General features: G+C 28.2%; 6 protein-coding genes across 21 annotated transcripts; 2 read left to right on the top strand and 4 right to left on the bottom strand.

Moving 5' to 3' along the window:
- Positions 1 to 30: 30 nt before the first annotated feature.
- Positions 31 to 3333, bottom strand: LOC126924055 (putative peptidyl-tRNA hydrolase PTRHD1). 11 transcript variants are annotated; one of them, XM_050738146.1, is made up of 3 exons: positions 3187 to 3333; positions 471 to 657; positions 31 to 307 (listed from the first exon to the last, which is right to left on the bottom strand). In XM_050738146.1, exons 2-3 carry the CDS (start codon positions 654 to 656, stop codon positions 134 to 136), a joined length of 360 nt encoding a protein of 119 aa, XP_050594103.1. In that variant the 5' UTR covers position 657; positions 3187 to 3333; the 3' UTR covers positions 31 to 133. The 11 variants fall into 11 exon arrangements, with proteins under 11 accessions (XP_050594103.1, XP_050594102.1, XP_050594101.1 ...); XM_050738145.1 differs by having other exon boundaries at positions 471 to 660; positions 3187 to 3325; XM_050738144.1 differs by lacking the exon at positions 3187 to 3333 and adding an exon at positions 2994 to 3098 and having other exon boundaries at positions 471 to 660.
- Positions 2296 to 5228, bottom strand: LOC126924030 (very-long-chain (3R)-3-hydroxyacyl-CoA dehydratase). 3 transcript variants are annotated; one of them, XM_050738094.1, is made up of 6 exons: positions 5122 to 5228; positions 4309 to 4409; positions 4125 to 4241; positions 3187 to 3421; positions 2994 to 3098; positions 2296 to 2907 (listed from the first exon to the last, which is right to left on the bottom strand). In XM_050738094.1, exons 2-6 carry the CDS (start codon positions 4390 to 4392, stop codon positions 2342 to 2344), a joined length of 1107 nt encoding a protein of 368 aa, XP_050594051.1. In that variant the 5' UTR covers positions 4393 to 4409; positions 5122 to 5228; the 3' UTR covers positions 2296 to 2341. The 3 variants fall into 3 exon arrangements, with proteins under 3 accessions (XP_050594051.1, XP_050594052.1, XP_050594053.1); XM_050738095.1 differs by having other exon boundaries at positions 4330 to 4409; XM_050738096.1 differs by lacking the exon at positions 4309 to 4409 and having other exon boundaries at positions 5122 to 5206.
- A 61-nt stretch (positions 5229 to 5289) lies between these two features.
- LOC126924026 (vacuole membrane protein 1-like) lies at positions 5290 to 9746 on the top strand. 3 transcript variants are annotated; one of them, XM_050738089.1, is made up of 6 exons: positions 5298 to 5437; positions 6731 to 6949; positions 7897 to 8241; positions 8361 to 8870; positions 9090 to 9359; positions 9424 to 9746. In XM_050738089.1, the coding sequence occupies exons 2-6, from the start codon at positions 6947 to 6949 to the stop codon at positions 9553 to 9555; spliced, it is 1260 nt and encodes a 419-aa protein (XP_050594046.1). In that variant the 5' UTR covers positions 5298 to 5437; positions 6731 to 6946; the 3' UTR covers positions 9556 to 9746. The 3 variants fall into 3 exon arrangements, with proteins under 3 accessions (XP_050594047.1, XP_050594046.1, XP_050594048.1); XM_050738090.1 differs by lacking the exon at positions 6731 to 6949 and having other exon boundaries at positions 5290 to 5437; XM_050738091.1 differs by lacking the exons at positions 5298 to 5437; positions 6731 to 6949 and adding an exon at positions 6024 to 6042.
- Positions 9747 to 11297: 1551 nt separating this feature from the next.
- Positions 11298 to 12881, bottom strand: LOC126924050 (NADH-quinone oxidoreductase subunit I). Its single transcript, XM_050738127.1, has 4 exons — positions 12715 to 12881; positions 12319 to 12562; positions 12049 to 12241; positions 11298 to 11761 (listed from the first exon to the last, which is right to left on the bottom strand). Exons 1-4 carry the CDS (start codon positions 12740 to 12742, stop codon positions 11630 to 11632), a joined length of 597 nt encoding a protein of 198 aa, XP_050594084.1. The 5' UTR covers positions 12743 to 12881; the 3' UTR covers positions 11298 to 11629.
- Positions 12882 to 13253: 372 nt separating this feature from the next.
- On the top strand, positions 13254 to 15141 carry LOC126924044 (pyridoxal phosphate homeostasis protein). 2 transcript variants are annotated; one of them, XM_050738113.1, is made up of 4 exons: positions 13254 to 13677; positions 13819 to 14179; positions 14456 to 14697; positions 14775 to 15141. In XM_050738113.1, the coding sequence occupies exons 1-4, from the start codon at positions 13606 to 13608 to the stop codon at positions 14874 to 14876; spliced, it is 777 nt and encodes a 258-aa protein (XP_050594070.1). In that variant the 5' UTR covers positions 13254 to 13605; the 3' UTR covers positions 14877 to 15141. The 2 variants fall into 2 exon arrangements, with proteins under 2 accessions (XP_050594070.1, XP_050594071.1); XM_050738114.1 differs by having other exon boundaries at positions 13273 to 13677; positions 14771 to 15141.
- LOC126924506 (uncharacterized) lies at positions 15140 to 23422 on the bottom strand. Its single transcript, XM_050739051.1, has 11 exons — positions 23254 to 23422; positions 21518 to 21666; positions 21318 to 21376; positions 20779 to 20920; positions 20328 to 20492; positions 19992 to 20132; positions 16691 to 16840; positions 15956 to 16014; positions 15735 to 15876; positions 15444 to 15608; positions 15140 to 15377 (listed from the first exon to the last, which is right to left on the bottom strand). The coding sequence occupies exons 2-11, from the start codon at positions 21656 to 21658 to the stop codon at positions 15234 to 15236; spliced, it is 1308 nt and encodes a 435-aa protein (XP_050595008.1). The 5' UTR covers positions 21659 to 21666; positions 23254 to 23422; the 3' UTR covers positions 15140 to 15233.
- Positions 23423 to 24005: the final 583 nt, after the last annotated feature.

The raw sequence follows: 24005 nt of genomic DNA, 5'->3' as shown, positions 1-24005 counted from the left end.
ATACTGACTATTCCTTAAAATATATAGTACTATATTTAATACTATTTTATTTTATATTACTATTTAGTTTTATTACAATTGATGTACAATATAAAAGAGGATAATGTAGCTGTATAATGAAAATTGTATTCTTTTACAATTTAAGTAACTTATATTTCTTGAAATATGATTTTACTTTATCCTTTGGGTAAGGTTTTGTTGCCAAACACGTTGGAATATTATCAGGCTGTTCGATCCAGAGCTTATGATCAATGTTCTCATTTGTCAATGTTAAACATAAATTATTTAAACTGGTCTCATCTGGAACCTAACATTTATATACATATAAATATATCCATGTATGAGTATACTATAAATGTCACCATACTCCTTCGCTGTTTTAAAAACTGTATACACAATAGTTATGCACAATAATACATTCAAATTGACGTTTAATACCTATGATATATATAGTTCCTGGATATACTTACTTCCAAGACAATTTTGTGCATAGCATCTAAATTGGCAAGGTAGGCTTGTGTGTAATTGTCATTATAAAAAAGATGAGTAACAGCAGTACACGCATGGCATGCTTGAGCTACAACTGCGCCAATGGGCCACTTCATTGTCTCCAGAAGATCTCCTCGTACCACCACATATTGAACTAGCACGCTCATCCTACTAATGCAAAAGATGTTTAATTTAATTTAATTTTAAATTATAGAATATGCAAAGGCTATTGTAAGGCTGATCAAGCTAAATTATTAAACTTTAAACATTCGTTGATGAAACTCTTAATTTTCTATATATTAAATTTAATGTCATTTACAATCCTTACATAGTAAGTGCCAAAAATATATATAATTCGTATAAATAAGAAAACAATAGGAAGTACTTTTAAAGTATTTATCTATTGACATTATGTCTGTTTAGTATTGTAATATTCAAAAGTAAAATACAAATATCATTGTAATATTCTTTTGGCATTGTAGTTTAAATCAGATGTATTATTTATATAAATTGTTGTTATTAAAGACAAATTACTCATACGTAAATACTGTGTATAATATGTTACAACATTCAAAACATAATTCATTTATATAGAATATAATAACTTTTGTATATTTGACAAATTTTTGTTATCATTGATACATTAGAAATTGCTGCAATCTATCTGTAAGTAAAGGTTTAAAAAAACTCCATCATCTCTACTTTTTAAGTTGTAAAAATGAACATTTAAAAAATAAACATTTAATTATATCATGGTCGTGTTAATTATATAGTTGGACATTCTCACCAATTTGACATTACTTATAGCTGGTTATACTCGTTATTTTATACATGACAATAATATGATTAAAGAAAAGCGTTTTTATTTAAAAAGAAGAATTTATATAATATTTAAAATAATGATTATTCATAATTACGAAAAGATTCATCATGTACTATTTTGAAAACTTAATAAAAATTTCTGTCAGAAAGTTTTGTGCATTACTTTGATTAAGCAACGAAATGCTGGCGGCCGAATTAATATTACTACTAACCCCAAATATTAAAATGTAAGGCTGAACGTAGGTTATATGTACAGATAAAAGTTGTTCAAAATGTTAAGTTTTATGACATTTCAAGATCACTAAAATTAAAGAAGACACCTTTAATCGACAACATTACCGGTTTAACTCTAGTAGGAGAATCGCAAAATAAAAATAACGAAATTTTCTGGTGTTTTTCCTGGATTGAGGTTAAATTTAGATTTAGTTTCGCGACACATCTTTTGTGATATTCTGCTTATTTAAATAGCCTTTTCTAACATATCAAAGTACGAAAAAATCGAAGATACTGATCAAATCGCTCATTATCACACTTCTAATTAATATTTCAAACATTACAGGCGTTAAAATATAACTAGCAATATATTTGAAACAATCACATAAAAATAAAACGTAATATGACAAATAATATGAAACTATACAAAATATTTGTTATAAAATCTGAAACATTACAAGGAGATAAAGATATTAAAATAGATACAAATAAAAATAAAATTTGTTTAGTAATACTTGATTTATTTATAATTACAAGATCATACTTGTACATAAGATCTACTCGTATTAGCTTTGTATTTATAAATATGAAGAGACTAAAATGTTCTCTTTAATGTATTTTTTAAATATTGCATGTAAAATCTCTTCAACATGGTTATATATCATATGTTTAAAATAAATATATTTACAGTAAAGATCGCTTTTTTCTTTTGTTCGATCATTTCATTCTAATTCTAGGGATAAATTGTACTTGTAATAATTAAACCATTGATGAAATTTTCTAATATTTTAATTTCTTTATCTTATCATGTTTTACATCACGCATACTTTTTTTTCAACCTAGATTTGCCTAACTTTTTATAACGTATTTGGTTCATGCGAGACATCAGCATGTACATAAAGGGTAAACAGAATATGAGTAAATATATCTTTAAAAATGATGGAAAATGAAATGCAAAATTCCAAGAATTTGGTAAAGAAACAGTAAACTTCTGTGTCTCTTCAAAATATGGGATATTTCTTAATATTATAATCCCTTCACAAAGGAAGCCTAATGGATATAAAGGCATCCATATTGTATATCTTAGCCATGTTAAAAATGAAATCTCTATTTTAAGTAATTGCGTGAGATAATAAGGATACCTAAATACTTCTACTGTACTCCATACAAGGAAAAGATAAAAGACAACTGGTTTCGTTTGCATACGTGGTTCAGCCTCAATCATAATAAATAAAATAAATGCTCTGCCTCCCACTTGTACAAATGTTACAAATGTACTACTTTTAGTGTAACCAAATAATGAATGCATAACTTCTAAAAATTGTATAAGTTGTATAAATTTCATTGCATTCCCAACAGCTATGTAAGTTTCTTTCATAGATGCTACAATTAGAAATTTACTAATTAAAAAAATCAATTTACGTATTATTATATTTAACTAATTTTAAATATATGATACAGTTACTAACCTGGTCCATCTCGCGAATACATAATTCCCATTACAGTTAGAATATAGATAAAACCAACAAATTGACAAAGGTTATAAATAATTAGATACACTTTTTTAAAATCTTCTGCGCAATGAATAATTGTAAAATATTATTAGTATTGAAATGTATTTCAATTATTATGTATATTAAGACATTTTTTAATAAAGTATACCTTTTCTATAACCAAACTCTTCTTCATGAAGTTTATCGTACATGTCGGGATAATCACTGCATACATCTCGTCTTTCATCTTCGTTATCGTCTAAATCTTCGCTTGTCCATTTATCAAAATCGATTTTCAGCCATGATGGCTTTTGTGGTTGACTGGTTAATCTTGGCCACCAAGCAGGACACTTTTTACCCAATGTAAAATCAACTTGTCGAGCTGTTACTTTGTAATTACTTTCCTATAATAATCACTTTTACTTTTATTATTTGTACTTGTAATATAGAACATGTTATCTTTTTACTAAAAATTAAAGATATACAAATTTTAGAAATGATGATATACCATAAAACAAATGGTATTATAAATATTTCCATATTATTCTTATATTACATATTAAAAGACAATGAATTATTATACGTGATGAATCAAATAAAATATTATAATATTGGATCCACACTGTTGAATTGTGTTGTATGAATTTTACATGGATTCCGAACTTCATAACATACTGATCCATGTAAAATATTACACATTATCATTATTCTATTATAAGTAGTTGGAAATCATTATAGATAGCTCTGTCATTTTTAGCCTTACCATCCTAACTCCAAGTTACTCCATAAGATAAAGTAAAATATTATTGCTACAATTATAACAAAAGAACAGGGATCTTTTCTAACAACTATACATTTCATATTATTTATTTTGTTATCGAGTTATAATGTGCAAAAAATCTTAGCTTAAGAAATTTAGTAAAACTTATTGAAGCATGCTAAAAATGATTTACCTATAGATAACAATGTATCTTACTTATCATTTAAGACTATAAAAAGAATGTGAATATAAATTGCAAGTTTACTCGCATTTATCCATTAAAAACACAAATATGTATCTATGTAATAAATCATAATTATAAAATTTATTTGAACAATATAAGTTACCTCGACATTAATAGATGAATGTAAATCCAAGCTAAATCCATACTCATTAAGACCTCTAGCACCTTGTCCATAAACAGTAACCCTTAATTTGTTCTCATTCATGTTAACTTTAACACGCTACAAAATATAATTTGATCTATATAAACTGATAAACAATAGAGTTTATATATTAGAAATTACATACCCAAGTATCAGTCAAGTCTACCTTTAATGTAATTTGTTGCTCTGTTTGAGCCCAATATACAAATGGAGTTAAAATATCTGCCATTTTTCCATTTTATATTTCTATAAATGTTAATTTTATCCAGCTTATTGTTATAACAGATCGATATTGAAAGTACATATTTCGTTCTAAGTTAGTAAAAGATGTATCGTTTTATTTTTTAAATAATTTTCATTATTATATATATTGTATTTTAACATTGTAAATATAAATTTATCAGTTATTCGATGTAAACACAAAATTTCGTACACCAACGAACGCCACTGTCAACATTACAGTTAATAATGTCTGATTTATCATTTGATTTTGATTACACGAAAATGTAAGAACTGCACATATCAGCCATTAACAATTAAGTTCATAATATGATACCAACATATCTACTGTTTGAATATGCTACGTAATTTAATAATTATATAAAGTTAGAAAACATGAATCTGATAAAAATCACTAAATTTAAAAATATTAGATCTTGAACCACGTGCTTCTAACTCTAGTTTATTTTTCTAGCTATTAGAAATTTTTTATTTATATATTATATTGTTTATTTCATTAAAATAAAATATGAAGAAGGAAAGGGCAAGAGACATGCCTTGTATTTTAAAATCATTCATGTGAAGTATAATTAAAGTGTCAATACTTATTTACAGAAACGCTGATTGGTTAAAACTGATTGGTTTATTGTGTTAACGAGTAATAATTTAGAATTATATCAGTGTAAGATATGCGAGGTATTCGATATAAGGCGATGATTATATAGAGGAATTGTATTACCTAAAAGACTAATGATTAGGCACTTTTATACATGGAGACTTGCGCGTACTAGCACATATACAATATACATATAGGAAGTGTTGTGGATTCATACACATGTATATAAATATAAATGTGTTACTGTCGAGTTGACAGTTTAATTAATTAAGTTGGATAAAAGCATTGTTTTTTTTTAAGTGCATATGCTAATTATTGATCACTTCAGATATTACCAAGAACTTTATTTTTTACTCAAATGTGTGTTTCATAATGATTTGAAAACAAACATTTTCGATTGATCCAGCACTTAGCCATATTCGTATTTTAAGGTTAAAAGGTAATTCAATTACATTTTATGTTATCAGATTGTATTATATTATATCATGTTCGATATTTCATAAAAAGAAATATTGTATTTTGAAAACACATTTTGATAAAATATTTTGTACGTATTTCTTTGAGAAACATTAAAATATGAAATAAATTTCCAGCATTCAAATTATGTTTTCGTGGCTTAGTTTCACGTGCGATTTCTGTATAGTAGCATAAATTTTCGCAATTTCAGACAACATAATATGCAGTTTTAAGTGTTATTTAGATAAAACATCAATAATTAACCCCAATTATTGATTAGAATCTTATACATTCAATACTAATCGTGTACAAAATGTATAAGATAAAAAATTGGAGGTTAAATTAACTCGTGAATACATATGTTAGATTGGTGAAATTAAATATTTGAAATATAAATAATAGTGAGAAATTCATAAAACCATTTTTAATATTCAGGATAGATTAATAAATATTTTATTTTATATAGTTATTGAAAATCACACTGTTTTTTAATTACAATTAGAAGTACATTATTAGAAAATATGTAATAATAATGTTATAAATAATAATGTTATAAATTATGTGAGTTTTAAAGTATTTGTCTGCACAGTAAGTAAATTTATATATATATATATATCTATTTATTTTAAATTTAACTTTAATGAAATATTTGTATATGTTATTTTGTATATTGCAGTATATTTCTGATTTATGGCACACATTTAAAGAAATTAAAATCAACAATGAATTATAGTGAATATTTGTACCTGTATTACCATGTAGATTATATAAAAATTAAATATATTAGAAACAACTGTTTGTACTCAAATTGTTCACCAAAAACTTTACTTTCAAACAATTTTTATAATAATTTAAACAATAATTTTGTATATTTATTAGTTTTATGTATATGCAAATCAATGTACATAAAGTTATATCTGTATTTATATTTAAAATGCTTCAATAAATACTGTTAAATAATGTTAAATTTTTTGAAAGAGAACAATAAAATCAGATTGTTCAATTGTCTAATTATAGTTTTATCTGTTAAAATTATATAATTTTGTTAATGTCTTATGTAAAATTTCTTTTTAAAGTTTTTATTATATAATATGATACAGAGTGTAAAAGTAATTTATATCTTAATTCAATAAATTATATTTGTCATTGTTTTATTTGTATTATTTGGAAATTAATGTTTCTTATTGGTAATCAGTATTAATAGAAAATAATTATTAGAATATTTTTATTCCTTTATGATCATAACAATAATTAGTTAATAATACAACTAATGCAGCTTGATGATGACATGATGGAAAATAGATTCAAAGATGAGCACTATTTCGAATGTAGCTGTTACCAGTATTATACAGAATTTTGAAGACACTATTTTTCATACGGGTAGCAGAAACTCAATGAATTCTACTACAGTGAAGCCAGTTTTACGAATTAGCAGAAATCATTTAATGGCTCGTTAAAACACCATCTGCACATTTCAGGGAACAGCGCAAATATGGTATAGAATGTATCCATTCTACAAATAATTGTATGCTGTTTACTATTATACAAATATTAAAACATATTTAGTTATGTGTAATTATTGATTCATAAATTCATTAATCTAATACTAGTTACATTAACATTATGTGTCATAAATATTTTGAAAAATTAATGAAAATAAATAACTTAATTAAACTACAATAATAGTAAGAGAAAATAATTTAACACTAATCTACTAGTAATGAGAAATGAAACAGCATGAAAGTAGCGTTCAATTTTATAATACGATAAAGATATTACATATAATGTCTTGATCAATAAAGTAAAGATTTTATATTAAAAACTTTGTACATGGCTGCAAACTAATTTAATCTTGTTAATATGAAGTGTTTGGAATTATTATCTTTTTATATCATTTTTTATTATCTTAATAATTTAACATTACATTTTTGCATTACATAAGTATTTTCCTATTTGTAATTTTAAAAAATTTTCATATATAATATATTCCTTTTTTATATTGCATGTGAAATTCGTAATGACTAAATATTTTATTACTGATCAGTTTGTATATTACTTATACTTAACTATAACATTAATATTGCTTCAGTGAGTTTTTAATGATTTTATTAATATTTAATATCAATATCAGTATGAAGTAATATAATATTTTAACATATATTATTAAAATTATTATATCACAGTAATCAATGTCATTAATTTAATTTTGTAATATTCCATTCATATTTTTAGAATGAAGTATTGGGAATAAATTGTTGTATACAATAATAACAAATTTGTAATATTTTTTGATTTTTTGCTGCTTTAAATTGTGTGACATATATGACAATATGTGTGACATGACTAATATTTTATTCATTTCTAATCTATTACATATTTTGTAATGCTTTATTTATTAAATAACCATAAATTTATTTATGATCTGTTTTATTATTTTTGCAGAATAATCAGTTAGGAAGTATCATGTTGGAAAATACCACTGCCATTCGACGTGTGAAGGATTCAGCACCTGTTAATGGTGCTCAACAAAATGCAGAAGAGAAAAAATCATCTGCACCATTTTCAGGAGATTTAAATAATTTGGACAATGAATTATATATAGATTCTGAACATTTAACTTTGTGGCAGCATCCAATTATCACATTGAATTATTTTTTCCGAGAACTTTTTAATAATATATTTAACATAGGGGTAAAGGCATTGCATTACAAAAAGACAGTATGGAGCATAGTATCAATAATTACATTATTTCTGATATTGAGTATAATTTCTGGTCCACATCAACAGGTAAGTTCTATAATTAAAGTCGGGAGTATAGTAAATTATTATACAAAAATTTTGCATATTAGTCTTCCATCTTTGTTTTTCTTAATATTTAAAGTCATCAAATATTTGTACATTTTCAGATATTGAAAGCATGGGAGACAAAAATAATTTGGTGGTTATATTGGATAGGTTTAGGTGTCCTTTCCAGTGTAGGTCTTGGTACAGGTTTACACACTTTTGTACTGTATCTAGGACCACATATAGCAGCTGTCACAATGGCTGCGTATGAATGTGGCGCACTCAATTTTCCTGAACCACCATATCCTGATCAAATAATATGTCCAACAACAATTGATCCAATGTGGACAGCAGGAATATTAAATATCATGAGAAAAGTACGCATAGAAGCTATGCTTTGGGGTGCTGGTACTGCACTTGGTGAATTACCACCATATTTTATGGCTAGGGCAGCTCGAACTAGCAGACAAAATAATAGAAATGAAGAATGTGATCAAGAAGATTTAAAAGAATTAGAAGCTTTAGAAGCTTTAGAAAATGGAGAAAATGTTTCATTATTAATTCGACTAAAACTAATTATGAAACATTTTGTGCAAAAAGCTGGATTCTGGGGAATTCTTGCTTGTGCTTCAGTAAGTTAAATTATTTTCTAAATATTAAAGATTAATTTTATTTATATAGAAATATTATTATTATATTAGAAAATCATATTATAATTATAATATTATTGTTATTATATTAAAAAAGTTTTATTTTTATATATCTTTAGAAAATATTTTTATATAATTTTTGAATTTTATTAAAATTAAGAAACATTTACAATATATTTTTTACACAAAAATCTTTTTTAGATCCCCAATCCATTGTTTGATCTTGCTGGCTTGACATGTGGTCATTACTTAATTCCATTTTGGACATTTTTTGGAGCTACACTTATAGGAAAGGCAATTATAAAAATGCATATCCAACAATTTGCAGTAATTATAACTTGCAATGAAGAACTTTTAGATAAATCCATAGAAATGCTAGCGACTATACCATTTGTTGGTAGGAAATTTCAAGAGCCATTGAAAAAGTATCTTGTTCAACAGAAAGAAAAATTGCATGATAAAACGTCGATGGTATGATCTTAATTTATTGTGAGCAATGTATTTACACATTTCTAAATATTTATTTTGTTTTCAGAATGGAGTAACAACAATTTCATGGTTATTTGATAAGTTTGTAATGTTGATGTTATGTTACTTTTTAGTAACAATTATTCATGCGTTAGCAAGGAATCATCATCGTAAACGAACTAAAGAATGTACTGATTAAAATTTATTGAATATAGGATATACAATGTAAACATAAAATCAATTAAAAAACTACGTACAGATAAAGTTGCTATTAAAGTGCAGTATAATTAAGGTACTAAAAATAATAATAATAATATTGTGGCCGAATTTTTAAGTGCACAATTTCTCTTTTGCAATATGAATAAATCGTGAAGGATGAAGTATATAAAATTTAATTTTTTTTAAGTCTAATTTTCTAGGATGCTTCTAAATGTCAAAAATGTTTCGTAACATATATATATATATATATTACGAAACATTTTTGACACACACACACACACACACACTACACATATATGTGTGTATGTATTTAACAATATACATACATATATGTATATCTTAGGGGAGATTTTTATATATTATGTAGTATAGATTATGGGCATATTATGTATGATACATATTATGAGCATTTTACTTTTACTATTACAGTCATAATTTATAATATCAGAATTCTTTCTAGGATGTTAATAATATTATACTTAATAATGTAAATGATTTATGATTCTAATCAGTTCGAATATGGTATAAAACTGTTTGAGATATGCATTCTTCCTATAAACATTTAAATATAATTATTTTAAATATTCTTAGTTGACAAATACATTCTCTTATTAGCATCTTTCAGTACTATCTATCATAATTGAGTAGATAAGTGGTATAAATTATGTTCAAGTACCAAAAAAAGAGCTTTCAGTTATTGGTTTTTTATACTAAAGTTACAAAAAAGCTAATCTTATGATTAGCTTTCCAAGGATAGAGTCAGAAATATATACGTATAGTTAATAATACATATGATTGCAGAACAGATCTAAAAAGTTCATCTCCATCGGTGGTTAGTGAATAAATAGTAACGATTTTTCGTGATTTTATAGAAATTACTCAGTTTTTTCAATAGATCCGATATTGATTTATATTTTAACTATATACTCTCACTCACTTTTTATGACATTTTCGCTTTTCATTGTAATGCATTTATATTTATGAAATGAATGTAATATTGCTTGTAATTTAAAAATATTTTGAGAATAAGAAAAATATGAATGAAAGATACAATGTTTTTAGCCTTAAAAGAGTAAAAATTGCTGCTGAAGAAAATTTTTTATTTACATTGAATTTTTTCTATTTGGAAAGTATTGATAAAATAATTTATTTTCCATATCCTACATATTTCATTAATATATTTTTATTATATTTTAATATAACTTGATTTAAATATTATGTAGATTATAGATAACTTTTTGTCATTGTATAATTCTCACTACACGAGTGATTTCAAAATATTTTGGGATATTTTCGGAGATATAAGTACAAATTGTATTTTTAACTAGTTGGTATTTTTCCATTAATGTGATAAATTAAAAATTTAATGTTATGAGAATCATACCTTTATAAATAATGAGTGTAGAGTCATACATTTTTATTCTGAATATATATATGTATATGAATAACAGTTTGTAATTTATATTACTACTGTAAGAGATTATTCAAGGTATTTTGGGAGGGCGACGGAATATTATAAATAAAAAAACATATTAAAAATGATTAACACATGTTTGTAAATAATAAATAATAAGTATAGAAACTAATAAAAAGAACAGGTAATAATATACAAAATGTTCATTAGTAATGAGATACTTAATGTGTAAAATTTATATAAAGACATGGAAAATTATATTATTTTAAGTCATTGTTCATTAACATCAAATATAATTGATATTCATATGATTTTATAACGTGATTTATTTACATAAATATTTACTTTCTTATTGATTTAAATGAAGTAACTTAACCAATATATAGGAAGGAAAAAACAGAGTTATTAAATTCATTTATATGGTAAGTATATGCTAAGGAAAAGTAGCATCAGTAGTGTCCCATCATTACAACTTCTTTTGCAATAAAATTAACAATATGTAGGATATATGTATATATATATACACACACACATACATATATATAGTGAGCATTTTATTGATAAAATAGCTCACACATAATAGACATCTTCTATTATTACTACTAATTATTATTATATTTCACTAAATTTTACAATTTATTTAGCGATATAAATGATCTGCATGAATATTACTAGCAATTTCTGATTCCCACTTGTCTCCATTATTCAGCAATTTTTCTTTATTGTACAATAACTCTTCATGTGTTTCTGTTGAATATTCAAAGTTTGGACCCTAAAAATAATTCATATGGTAAATATAAATCTTATGTAACAGGTATTCCCATATATCTACATAGAATTGTTTACATTTTATGATAGATATCGACATTTAGAAATTAATATATTACTCTTACTATGTCTATTTATTCTCTTTGTCGTTAGATTTGGATTACATTAAATTGATACTGAGATTTAAATTACACTAAGTAACGGTACGGCTGGATTATTTGTATTTAGACAAAATAGCTCTATTTGAATTTAAAAAAGCACTACTATATATACTTATGTATTAATCATTACCTCCACGATTGCATCCACTGGACAAGCTTCTTGACAGAATCCACAATATATACATTTTGTCATGTCTATGTCATATCTTGTTGTACGGCGGGATCCATCTGCTCTTTCCTCTGCTTCAATAGTGATTGCTTGTGCTGGACAAATTGCTTCGCATAATTTGCATGCAATACATCTTTCTTCACCTGAAGGATATCTATTAGAATAAATTTATTATATTTTCTTCAGTACAAATTTTATGTACTCTTGATATAAAAAGCTTTATACCAATACCTTCTTAATGCATGTTCACCTCTGAATCTTGGACTTAAGGGACCCTTTTCAAAAGGATAATTTATTGTTGCAGGTTCACTAAAGAAGTGAGAAAATGTAATTCCAATACCACGTATGATTTCTAGCAACAATGATCTGTTTGTTACATTATCAAAAAACTTTGGCTTCTCCGTGGATATAATATAATATTTAGTTCGTACAGGTACATTTAAGATTTTTGTGGAAGTTTGAAATAATTTTAAACCTGTAAAAAGCATACATTCATAAAATCAAATGTGTATTAATTAAGACAAAATAATAATTTTATAGGTTATATGATATTTGTATATTACATTTGATAGAAAAAGAATCAATTAAATTGTATTAGGAAACAGAAAATAGTTTTGTTAAATTTACCTGGTTGTATAGTTTTCAGGAATGTCATGTTGAAATTTTAATAATTGCCTACACTTTGTGCAATCACTCTTTTCACGATATAGTATATATATATGTATATATGATATATACTATACAGATACAATTTGGTTCTAGCTATGCGCGAACTAAGAATAATTTTCTTCGCATTGAAAATTGAACTTTATGTATCCGTATAAAACTATAGTATACATATATACATATGTATATATATACTATAGTTAGTGCACGGTCGTATAAATGTAATAAATAACTTTATAATAGATAATAGGTATAACTATACCTATTTACATCAGCTTATATAAGTCTAATTGCAAACTTTTCCCACATATCAGCGGCATCTAGGTTACGTAATAATGTTCACTAAAATCTGGTATATTAATTTTCAGTATTAAAAACAATTAATTAAAATATTTCTATTGTTTCTTAGAGGAAGAAGTGAACAATACATATCATTTATTGATAAATTTATGTAGAATTTAATTTAATTGTCAAATATATTGTATTCCATTTTAGAATTTAAATAGAAACAAAGGAAAAAGTCATATTGTTATATTACACTTATTAATTGTTTTCTAAATTTTCTTGCTGTCATAACATATAATTGTCGCTGCGGTTTAACCTGTAATGTCGAATATAGATTATAACATCGATTATGGTTTCTTATAATGCTACACACAGTAATTTAATAACAAATTTGTTTTATCTCAGTCGGAACAGTTCTTTCAAATAAAACGTGTAATACATATTTATTATATGTATTAAGAAGAATAGATAAAGTATTATTTAAATATTATATAATAGTATAATATCATCCTAATTTATTCGTAGTGATAGAAAATATTATAAAAAAAAGATTAAAAAGTAGTCAAAATGGCCGAATTGGTAACGAATTTAAAAGTAGTGCGAGATAAAATTATTGCTGCTTCTGCTAGAAGGCTACCCGTATGTTATAAATATTATATAAATTTATATAATGATAATTATTTTGGAATTATGTAAATGGATTAAATAAAAATATAAACATAAAACACTAGAGATATATTTTAATAGTAATAATTTGTATATTTAACCTCCTTTTCACAGGAATACAAGTATTTTGAGCCACGTTTAGTAGCTGTGAGTAAATTGAAATCAGTTGAATTAATTGTGGATGCGTATAAAGCTGGTCAAAGACATTTTGGAGAAAATTATGTCAATGAATTAGTTGAAAAAGGAAATCACTCAAGTATTTTAGAAACATGTACAGATATACGTTGGCATTTTATTGGCCACCTTCAACGTAATAAAATAAACAAATTATTAACTACTCCAAATTTGTATATTATTGAAACAATAGATAATGAAAAACTTGCATCAGCATTAAATACTTCTTGGTCTAAAATTAGAGTACATGAAAATTTGAAATTAAAAGTAATGGTACAGGTGAATACTAGCAACGAACAAGGTATTACATATTGTAATTCTAATAATTGGTTAGAATTATTGTTTATATTTCTATATGAAAGTATTATGAACAAAAATATTGCATGTTTTATTATATTCAATCTTCCTAACATAATGTTTATACGATCTTAAAAATATGAAATACATGCAAATTTTTGTTTCATCTTCAAATAAGTAGGTTCAAATAAATGTAAGCTATGTCTTGGCTTCTAGTTATTAGAATTATTCTGATTTTATAATTTAGTAAGTTAAATATATTATAAATTTACATTTTCAGAAAAGAATGGTTGTGAAATCACAGATGTTTGTACTCTTGTTCAGCATATTATCGATAACTGTACAAGTTTAGAATTTGTAGGTCTTATGACAATAGGCATGTTTGGATATGATCTCGCTAAAGGACCAAATCCTGATTTTTTGCGTCTGAAAGAATGTAGAGAAAAAGTTTCAAAAGAATTGGGTATTGATTTAAATAAGATAGAGTTATCAATGGGAATGTCAAATGATTATGAACATGCGGTAATTTTACTAGAAATTGTTATACTTTCTTAAAAGTGTCAGACATGTATTAAAATATGATATCTTTATGCAGGTAGAGTTGGGAAGTACTAATATTAGAGTTGGTACTGCTATATTTGGGGAAAGGGCGAAAAAGGATACCTAATGAAATACATATTTTTTGTATAATATTTGTATAAATATATTGTATAATATCGTTATAAATATAATTTATAATGTGTAGGTTGGTTGGTCTCTACAGTAATATACTACTGTTGTAGGAAACATTTTGGAAAAATTTTAATAATTTCAAGTGATAAAGTTAGATAAAATACTTTTCATATATGTATCGATAGATACATAAAATATGTACGAAGAGTTGAACGATATTGTAAAGTTCTTAAATGATTATTTCTCTTCTTAAATACAGAGATAAATACAGAGTGATCATAAAGTCTCGATGTATTTCTAAGGAAGGCTTACTTTATTACTTTCTACTTTCTACAATTTTATTAAATTTAACAAATAACATGCTAATATATCAATAGTGGCATAGATTACTCCTTTTTCGCATTATCGGCCAATCTTTTCATTATTTCTAATCCTTCTCCATTGGCTTTACGATAACCTGGCGCGGATGATTTTATTCTATCCATCCATTTGGCAACATTCACGTATTTCTCCACCTCGAAACCGAAAACCTACGACCAGTAATCATCATTTAAATCTCCAATTAACGTTTCCTTTTTCTCACGATGTATACATACCTCCGTTGTTGATACAGTGGCTGCCAATGCGAGATCGGCAATGGTCAAATTGCGTCCAGCGACGTAATCTTGCCCATTTAGAAATTTATCGAGGACATCGAACGCGCCTTCGAGTACCTTGTAATATTCCGGATTGTAATTTGCCCCTTTAAACACGACTGGATACTGTAACAAGTTCGTTCAGTTTCAGGATATAATCATTTATTTTATATTCTCACCTTACTTCTCCTATTTCAAGAAGGAAGAAAACACAAGAAAGATATAAAAGTGGTTTAATTTTGAATAACTTACGTAATAATTTTTCATGCCCCTATACAAGGTACCAATATCAAAATGTAATCGATGATTGACCAAGGCTCGACCAGCCGGTGTTTGCGGATTTAGACGAATGTTTTTACCATATTGATCAACTAAATATGACATGATGGCTCGACTGCAATCGTTTATTGAAAGAGATTAAAGGACGATAAGAAACGAAAATGATACACATTGCATATTAATTAATTGCAAACCTCTCAGATAGTTTGTAATCGCCGTCTACAAGAAACGGGACAGTTTTCTGTGGATTCAGCTGTAATAGGAATATAATCGCCATATGTTATTTTACGCATTATCGTAAAATTTCATTTTAACACATACTGTGTAAGTATCGAATAAAAAGAATAGCGAAGAGATATCGAAGAACGAAATAAAACAGAATAAACGCAGTCCTCTGATTAATTATTGCGTTCTATTAATTACTTTCAGTTAACTGTTGCGAATGCTGTATAATCGAGGAAGCGTATAACGTTTCGTTGACCGTACATTATTAATTTGATAGGTCCATGTAATATAGCGTATTGATAATAATACTATTTCAATTGACATTATTACGTAAATGACTCTTGATATTTATTTAAGATTTTTAACCTTTGAATGGTTAACGATTGAACGTATAAAACGTATTTCTTTATGTTATGGATTAACTTCATGGAAATATACCAATATAGATACGTTATTTGCTAGGAAAATATGAAAATTTATCTAAATTACGAACAGTACATCTCCGAGGATAAATTAGAAGAGATGAAATGTTAAATGTTGCTTGGGTTGCAAAGAATTAAAGATATCTTCTTTTTAATACTATTGGTTATACTTATAGCAGTTAATACGTTAATATTTTCTATACTGATCATTAATTTAATAATATGCGATATAGTAAACTTCGTAAAGAATAGATAACACAAGACATAATTAAGCACGCTGACCTGTTCAAATTCTGGCTTTAGATGTTCGCCTTCAAATAAATTTATTTCTATTAAATTTAAAGTAATACCAATGGCCTCGGCAGTCAAGAGAACCGCTCTGCAGGGTGAACTCATTGGCGTGTAGTACAGATCCACTGACATGATTGCTCGTTAACTAAAAGAATATATTTCAACATCAGTTACAATGTAATTAAAATTCATGATAGTAGTACGCAGTATCACTGAAACTAATATGATTCCTCGCAAAGAATAGATAGAAATCATTAATAATAATTAACTGGTCGAACATTTTAAACACACGTGTAGCTTGTGACTTGCCGTCCGATGCAATTAAACATTTGCTGCGTATCACATGCTAGCGAAGTATCGTTTCAACGTTATCGAAAAAATATTTCGTTGCAACTTTAAAACTTTCGAGACCGTCGGTGAAAAGTATCGAAATATTCCAATACACGCCCCTTTTTTCAGCGGCGCCGGTTTCGTTCACAACGATTTTCGATAGAATCAATATCACTAACTAAATCAATATACACACATACGAAAGTTACAGAACTATCCTGTGTACCTTACTTCGCATTTAATGCGCCCTATGGCACATTCTTTTCGTCATTGTTCAACAATGCCAAGAGTTATTGTGAGATTTTCCAATGTTTGCACCATGAATATTCGGTTCTAGTTGAGGTCCAATAAAGATAGAGAATTTGCATGGAAAAAAGGCATAAAAGAGAAACAAAACAGAAAAGGACGATAAAAAATTGGAAAGAGGAAAGAATTCGTTTGCTCTTACGACGAATGGAACGAGCGATGGCCAGATTGCCGAACTGAAATTCGATGGGAACCGTTTTCAAAGCGCAACGCGCGCGGAAGCGCGCGGCAAGTAAGGGTTTCATCTCTTGGCCGATTGAAGCGTATCGCCACACTTTTGTTTTCAATCGATGTAATCGATAGAGAACTATTTTTCATACGACCATGCTATACATGCGTGAACTATATATCTGGAACTACGTGTGTAGCGAAATATTGCTACGTACGCGCGCCATTAACAAGCAATCGATACACGCGAAACAGTTCAAGCGTACGTACAAACAACGTAAAGAAGTCGACTTATTGAACTGTCTAACAACGAGAATTGGGTATATGTATACGATAAATTCAAAGTCATATTTCTTACTTGTCGAGAGCTGCTTAATTTGTAAATAAATCTAATAAATAAAAAAAATTTCATTTATTAATAAATCTTGGTGCCCTTTATAATCAGTATACGAAGCAGTGAACACGATCACGAACATGCGAAGAAATAATTGCTACCTTTTCGTAATAGTAATAATTTTACAGCTGGCGTGTGCTATCAAATTCCTTTTTAATAATTGTTATCACTGTCTTGAGAAATATTAGTGCGATCGTTCCTTGCGAACGATAGGAAAGGTATGAATATGCTTTCTCTTATTCGTACAGGTGAACTGATCGCGAGTAGAGCTTGTGCGCTGACTCATTCGATGTACATATACATATAATATGTATGTACATGTATGTAATGGCTGTAGAAAATATCTACACGCCAAAAGTATTTGTTAAAGAGACAAAGGTGTACAGAATATGTTTAATATGTAAAAATATATAAGATATCGAAAATACGCAAAGTAAAGTACTCGTTATGATCTTTAATAAGCAAAACGAATCTCTATTTAAGTTCTATTTCTTTACTCGTGTTCGTAAAAATATAAATTTGTATAAAAATCCCTGGTTCGGTTATAATTAGTGCGGATTCGACGACCGCGTAATACATATTAAAATAAATTGTTTTAACTTAGAAGTAATCACAAATGGTGACATTTTTATAGAAATATCATTTCCTTCTAAAACTATTAAACTATTTTATTCATTAGGGGATGTTTTACGATAGGATTCAAAGTTTCCTCGTAGAAATGAAAAGATCTTTTCCATTTGGTTATAGCAAACGGAAAAGCAACTATCGATGAAAGTGTTTTACCGATCATTGTAGTGTAATTAAAACGTACGTGAAACCGAGGTCGAGGATAATTAGCAAATGAACATCGAATCAAAAGGATGATCACTGCTGAAGTAAATTGGTCGCATTGCGAACAGCAAGTGGCTACTATAATTACAAGGTTCATTAATACGTATTTGATGCTGATTCCACTATTTACCGTATCGTGCGTGGTAATGGTAATTTTACCTTAAATAGGTTCGAAACTGTATTTTTTTTACCGCATGTGAACGTCAAACTGACAACTATTGCAACGCGTTTTTAGTATATCCTGGAATCTCTCAAAATTTGCGATATATTTTTTATTTAATTTTTCACGTAGAATTATTTCTTTCGTTCGTTTCGATATTAAAACGACACGCAACGATGTCGTTGGTTATCTCAATTTGTACGAAAACTAAAATGAAACTATGTAAAATTCAGTATACACATATGACGATATTAATACGCAATGTATTAATATTTTTGGAACTTAATGTTTGCCAATTTTTAGAATTTCGGGAGAAACATAAATTCGATAGCGTATACGCGTCGATGTACTGCTATAACGACTCCGCTATAGCATTTACGAGCATTCTGAGCCGGATCTACACTTGACGAACAACGCGGACAAGCATGAACGAACATGGACGAACAAATGTGGACAGTATCGTGAGCATGAACGAGCGTGAACGAGCATTAACTTGTAAATACGCCGAAGGAAAATATTCATTTGCGAAGTAATATTCATTAAAACAATCGAATATTGGCTCGTGCTTATTCACTTGTAAAGTTTCCGTGTGTAACACGTTGACTGCTGACGATGCCATGCTGGTGTCATTGGTTGATCGCTTTCGACGATGAATTAGTAACGCCACGTACAAATTGTTTTCGAACGATGTCGAGAAAATGAACGAGTTCTAAGAAAAATTTCAAACGTAATGAAAGGCTGCGTGACTTTGGTCCAACATTCTTATTTATGTTTACGTTAATTACCGATCCGACAATTAAATTGGTTGGGCGAACGATGATCTCGCGCGAAGCGCTTCTAAAAATTGAGCAAAGTTGGAGTTGACGGAATTGACAATGCCGAGACATTTTTGGACGGTATTGATAATAATAAATACATCCTTTGCAAACTATAAAACAATAACAGTATATATATAAGACAATTACATATGTATCATTTAGACTCTATAATTATAGGTAAGCAGAATTCCTTTCTGTAAAAGGGAACGATAAAAAATTTATTCACGTAGAATTCACATAAAAGGAATCATGGTTTCGAATATTGTTATTGTGTTTCACTTTTCACTTTTTCGCCATGTTATCCACCAACTCTTTGAATGCCTTTATGCCTGCGTTGTTGTACTCTTCGTATTTTGGAGCTTCCGACTTGATCTTTCCATACCATCTGGTCACATTTTTATATTTGCTGAAATCGTAGTCCATGGCCTGTTGTTAAAATAACGTAACGAATAAACGTGACTTTACATAGAAGAGTTCTCTAAAATTCTCTTTAGAAAGATAGTCTCTCTTTAGATAGAAAATAGGAATTATTCAAAGAAATTAGATCGTAATTACTTTGCAAATATAAATTGGATTCTTTTTTTTTCTTCTTTGATAGGATAATACTTTCAAGGAAATTACCTCTATCGTGGACAAGGTGGCCACAATGGACAGGTCAGCGAGAGTCATGTTCTTTCCTGCCACGTAGTCTTGTCCTTCGAGGAACGTATTAAGGAAAGACATAGCCGTACCAATAGCTTCGTATTTCGCTTGATCTTTAGGAGCTTTGCCGAAAATTATAGGATACTAATGACAAATTTTAAGATCGCTAATTAATTATTGGCTTCGTACAGATTCTAAAATTAAAGATTAAATAGCGGTTTTAAATGATTCGACAAGAAAATCACGTATATATCACCTAAATTGTCTACTTTTATAAAAATAGAAGAAATTATTTACGAATACCACGCATAATGAAATATGTAAGAATCTATCAAGTTAGTTTTTTATTTTAAAAGATCTAGGAATGTTACGCGATACAGAAATTCCTTTCAATACGCCATAAAAAGTTACTAAACGGCTTTAAACTTACGTAGTAGTCTGCGAAAGATTTATACAAGGTGCATGCGTCGAAATACAATCTTTGATCGACGACCGCACGTTTCTTCGGATCCTTTGGATACAATGAGTCATTCTTACCATATTGATTTGCCAGGTATGACATAATAGCCCGACTGAAAGAAGAAGAACGTATATAACACGATCTTGTTAATCATTATCATTGCTCGTTCGTGTTAGAGTACGAATACTCCATACATGAAAACTGTAACACAGACTTATAAGACGGAAATAGCAAATCTAGCGAAAGGAAAGACACAATTGCAACAGAATTAGAAAATAGTGTTAGAGTGATAATAGGATTCTATTTCTTGGAACGAAACGTTAGTTAATGATCAATTGTCTGTTATCTGAATTATTTTCGCCTGATCATACGCACTGTAATCGTATGGGTATTTAGGTGCAGGTATACTTATATAGCATACAAACAGTAGATCATCGTATTGAGAAAAAGAAACAAGATTCTTTGAAATTAAAGAAGTATTCATAATGTTATATATAAATCAATTTCACCTTTCCCATAAGGAGAAACCATTATCATTGATTGTAGGTATCGTGTGCTGTGGATTCATCTGTACATAAGGAGACATCGAATATATTAGCAAAGATATTAAAACATTCGAGTATTTGATACAAGATATTAATTTCTTGCTTTAATGGAATTCGATACACATGCAATAGAATTATGTTTAGCTTATATTAATTACTCGTACCTTCAAATATTCTGGTTTTAAGTTATCTCCGTTCATTAAATTAACTTCCTTAAAATTCATTTCGATACCAAGCGCGGCAGCCGTCAATGCAACGGCACGGCACGGAGCGCTTCCAGGAAGTTGATAAAAATCAATTGGCATTTTGATTTCTGTAACGATATGTAATGCGTCGTTTAAGAAGCCTGTCGACTTCGATTCGGATCGATGTATAGAATTAAAAATAAAAATAAAATTTAGACTGGCTATCACTTAAACAATTATAAAATTATATTATAATATTAAAATTAGAAATAAATTTGCGTTAATTTAATTAATGAAATATGCGATCGTTTCAACTATTCGACAGACGTGCAATAGAAGAAAAGTTTTAACGATATTTATAAATATAGCGAATATAGATATAGTATACAGTGAATATGAATCATATGAAAAAACGTTTCAGAAAAATATCGTGGAGGATATAGTATACTCTTCTGTACTTCACCTTACGATAACCTTGACACTTTTCTATGGTGCACATCGGATTTTAAAGTTCGTATCGTATACGGGTTTATGGTATTTTGATAACGTTTGCTACAAACGTCGGCTACAGGAATATGTAATAAAAGATGCAAGTATCCGTCCAAAAATTGTAATGTCATTCTCAAGGTGATCGCAAGATTAAATACACAAGAGTACGGTATGTCCCCCTCCGTGCTATGCAATTTTTTTCTGAAATATTTCTTTGTATCATCGTGTTTTTTGACATATTTCAGCGGTTCGAGATAAATTGGACATGCTGTATATCGTACATGGATAGAAAATTACGCACGTATGCGTGCATATGTACATGCGTATATAACAGCGAGTATACGTGTATGCACATAACAATGGCATGACTCGGTATTGAGATCGTAACGATTAAGAGAGGAAAAGAGTACAGCGCGGAGATAGAAAGAAGTTCCCTGAAGGAATGCCGATTGGTTGTTTTTCACGCAACTCGATACAATCTCGAAGTTAAGTTGCCCTTATATCGTACCACGAGATTTCTTTCTCTCTCCGTGTTACGCGCGATAGTTATTTAGGTCAACGGAAATACCAAATAACTTTCCATCAGATAATAGCCGGTTCATCGCGTCCTCAATGAATTCCTTACTGCAATACACTCGTTAATATAAAAAGCTTAGTAACTATATCTCACTCTATATTTATTCGATACAGTGGCAAGTAATTTGTATATCTCTGTTTATTCAAATGTGCCAGTATTTTCTAAAGAATCTATACCTTTATATAACTGCAGAGTTACGTTTGATATATATACAATATATATATGAAAATTAGTATATAGAAATATACTAATATAGCGTGCAAATGTAATACATTGGTTTAACATATTAATACGTTAGATCTATTAACTTAAAAACAGCCAAGCATATATAATGGCATACTTGTTGCACTAAACAGGTTGCTTTATGAATCAACTTTTTATCGCTACAAGATTGAATACTATCTCTGTATTATTCGTTCACAGTTGTAAAGAATTACAGGCACATCTGAAGTAAACGCTCCTTATCTGGTTATCTCCACCATGCATCGACTCGATAATCGCGTTGCAAAAGAACATATTGAATTTCACTTTCAAGCAATAGTTGTACAACGATGAGACACGGATTCTATTTTATTCGGCAAAAACACAATCGACGATTAAAATCGACGTTAAATCTAAAACTGAAAACACAGTCTGTGAAATTTCGTACCGGTTATAGTCGGATCTTCGGACGACGAAAACGAGGATGATACGTAGGAGTTAAACGAAGACGCGTAAAGTAAATTCGAATACGAGTTCTCCAATGGTATACTACCAGATAATTGCGAGCTATCTAAACGAGTTAGCTCTCCAGTCTCTTTATAAATGCTAGCGTATCTACCATATGTCCTCCTTTTCAAGTAGCGAATAAGAGAGCACTGCGCAGGCTCAACCGGTTTCAACTTGTTACATTACGGAGGTATCACCTCCTTTTTGCTTTTCCTCTTCGATATTTTTCGGACTTTCAGATTGTTAGATTTTGTTTGAATCTAGTATGATAGATCGAAATAAATGATACGCCATTAGAAGCTGTTCGAAGTAAATAAGAAAATTTATTTAAAAAGAGATATATAGGAAAGAGATTTATAGATAAAAATATTCTTATCTCATCGTGACAAAATAATAGTAGTTCTAAAACTAGCGTATTCGATAGAATGTGTTGCCGAGTTAAATTAACAAGAAAAATATGTAACTTTTATCCATAAACTTTTACGATTAATGCGATATTGATTTATTATTAAACGTTTTTTATATGTTCAAGTTTTTTGATATTTTACATTTGCTTACAGAATGTACCTTCCTTTTGATTTTAAAGATAAACAGAGATATAAAATATAATGTCAGTTTACTGGTGATGTAATTCTTGTTTGATTTGTCTCTTATTCATACACCGGATGACTTTGCAATAATGTAGTATTTCTC

The sequence above is a fragment of the Bombus affinis genome, chromosome 14, assembly GCF_024516045.1.
Source record: "Bombus affinis isolate iyBomAffi1 chromosome 14, iyBomAffi1.2, whole genome shotgun sequence".
Taxonomy (NCBI): Eukaryota; Metazoa; Arthropoda; class Insecta; order Hymenoptera; family Apidae; genus Bombus; species Bombus affinis.
This window is presented reverse-complemented; position numbering and strand designations above follow the sequence as displayed.

Coding starts and splice junctions, on each gene's coding strand:
- LOC126924055 (XM_050738136.1), bottom strand. Junction 308..470: donor TGCACAAAATTGTCTTGGAA/GTAAGTATATCC, acceptor TATAAATGTTAG/GTTCCAGATGAGACCAGTTT.
- LOC126924030 (XM_050738094.1), bottom strand. CDS start 4,392: ATGGCAGATATTTTAACTCCATTTGTATATTGGGCTCAAACAGAGCAA. Junction 4,242..4,308: donor TAGACTTGACTGATACTTGG/GTATGTAATTTC, acceptor TATATTTTGTAG/CGTGTTAAAGTTAACATGAA. Junction 2,908..2,993: donor GTATTCGCGAGATGGACCAG/GTTAGTAACTGT, acceptor TTCTAATTGTAG/CATCTATGAAAGAAACTTAC.
- LOC126924026 (XM_050738089.1), top strand. Junction 8,871..9,089: donor GAATTCTTGCTTGTGCTTCA/GTAAGTTAAATT, acceptor AATCTTTTTTAG/ATCCCCAATCCATTGTTTGA. Junction 9,360..9,423: donor TGCATGATAAAACGTCGATG/GTATGATCTTAA, acceptor TTTTGTTTTCAG/AATGGAGTAACAACAATTTC.
- LOC126924050 (XM_050738127.1), bottom strand. CDS start 12,742: ATGACATTCCTGAAAACTATACAACCAG. Junction 12,563..12,714: donor CCTGAAAACTATACAACCAG/GTAAATTTAACA, acceptor TGCTTTTTACAG/GTTTAAAATTATTTCAAACT. Junction 12,242..12,318: donor GGTGAACATGCATTAAGAAG/GTATTGGTATAA, acceptor TTATTCTAATAG/ATATCCTTCAGGTGAAGAAA.
- LOC126924044 (XM_050738113.1), top strand. CDS start 13,606: ATGGCCGAATTGGTAACGAATTTAAAAGTAGTGCGAGATAAAATTATT. Junction 13,678..13,818: donor CTTCTGCTAGAAGGCTACCC/GTATGTTATAAA, acceptor TCCTTTTCACAG/GAATACAAGTATTTTGAGCC. Junction 14,698..14,774: donor CAAATGATTATGAACATGCG/GTAATTTTACTA, acceptor TTATGCAGGTAG/AGTTGGGAAGTACTAATATT.
- LOC126924506 (XM_050739051.1), bottom strand. CDS start 21,658: ATGCCAATTGATTTTTATCAACTTCCTGGAAGCGCTCCGTGCCGTGCC. Junction 20,921..21,317: donor GGTTTCTCCTTATGGGAAAG/GTGAAATTGATT, acceptor TTCTTCTTTCAG/TCGGGCTATTATGTCATACC. Junction 20,133..20,327: donor CCACCTTGTCCACGATAGAG/GTAATTTCCTTG, acceptor TTTTAACAACAG/GCCATGGACTACGATTTCAG.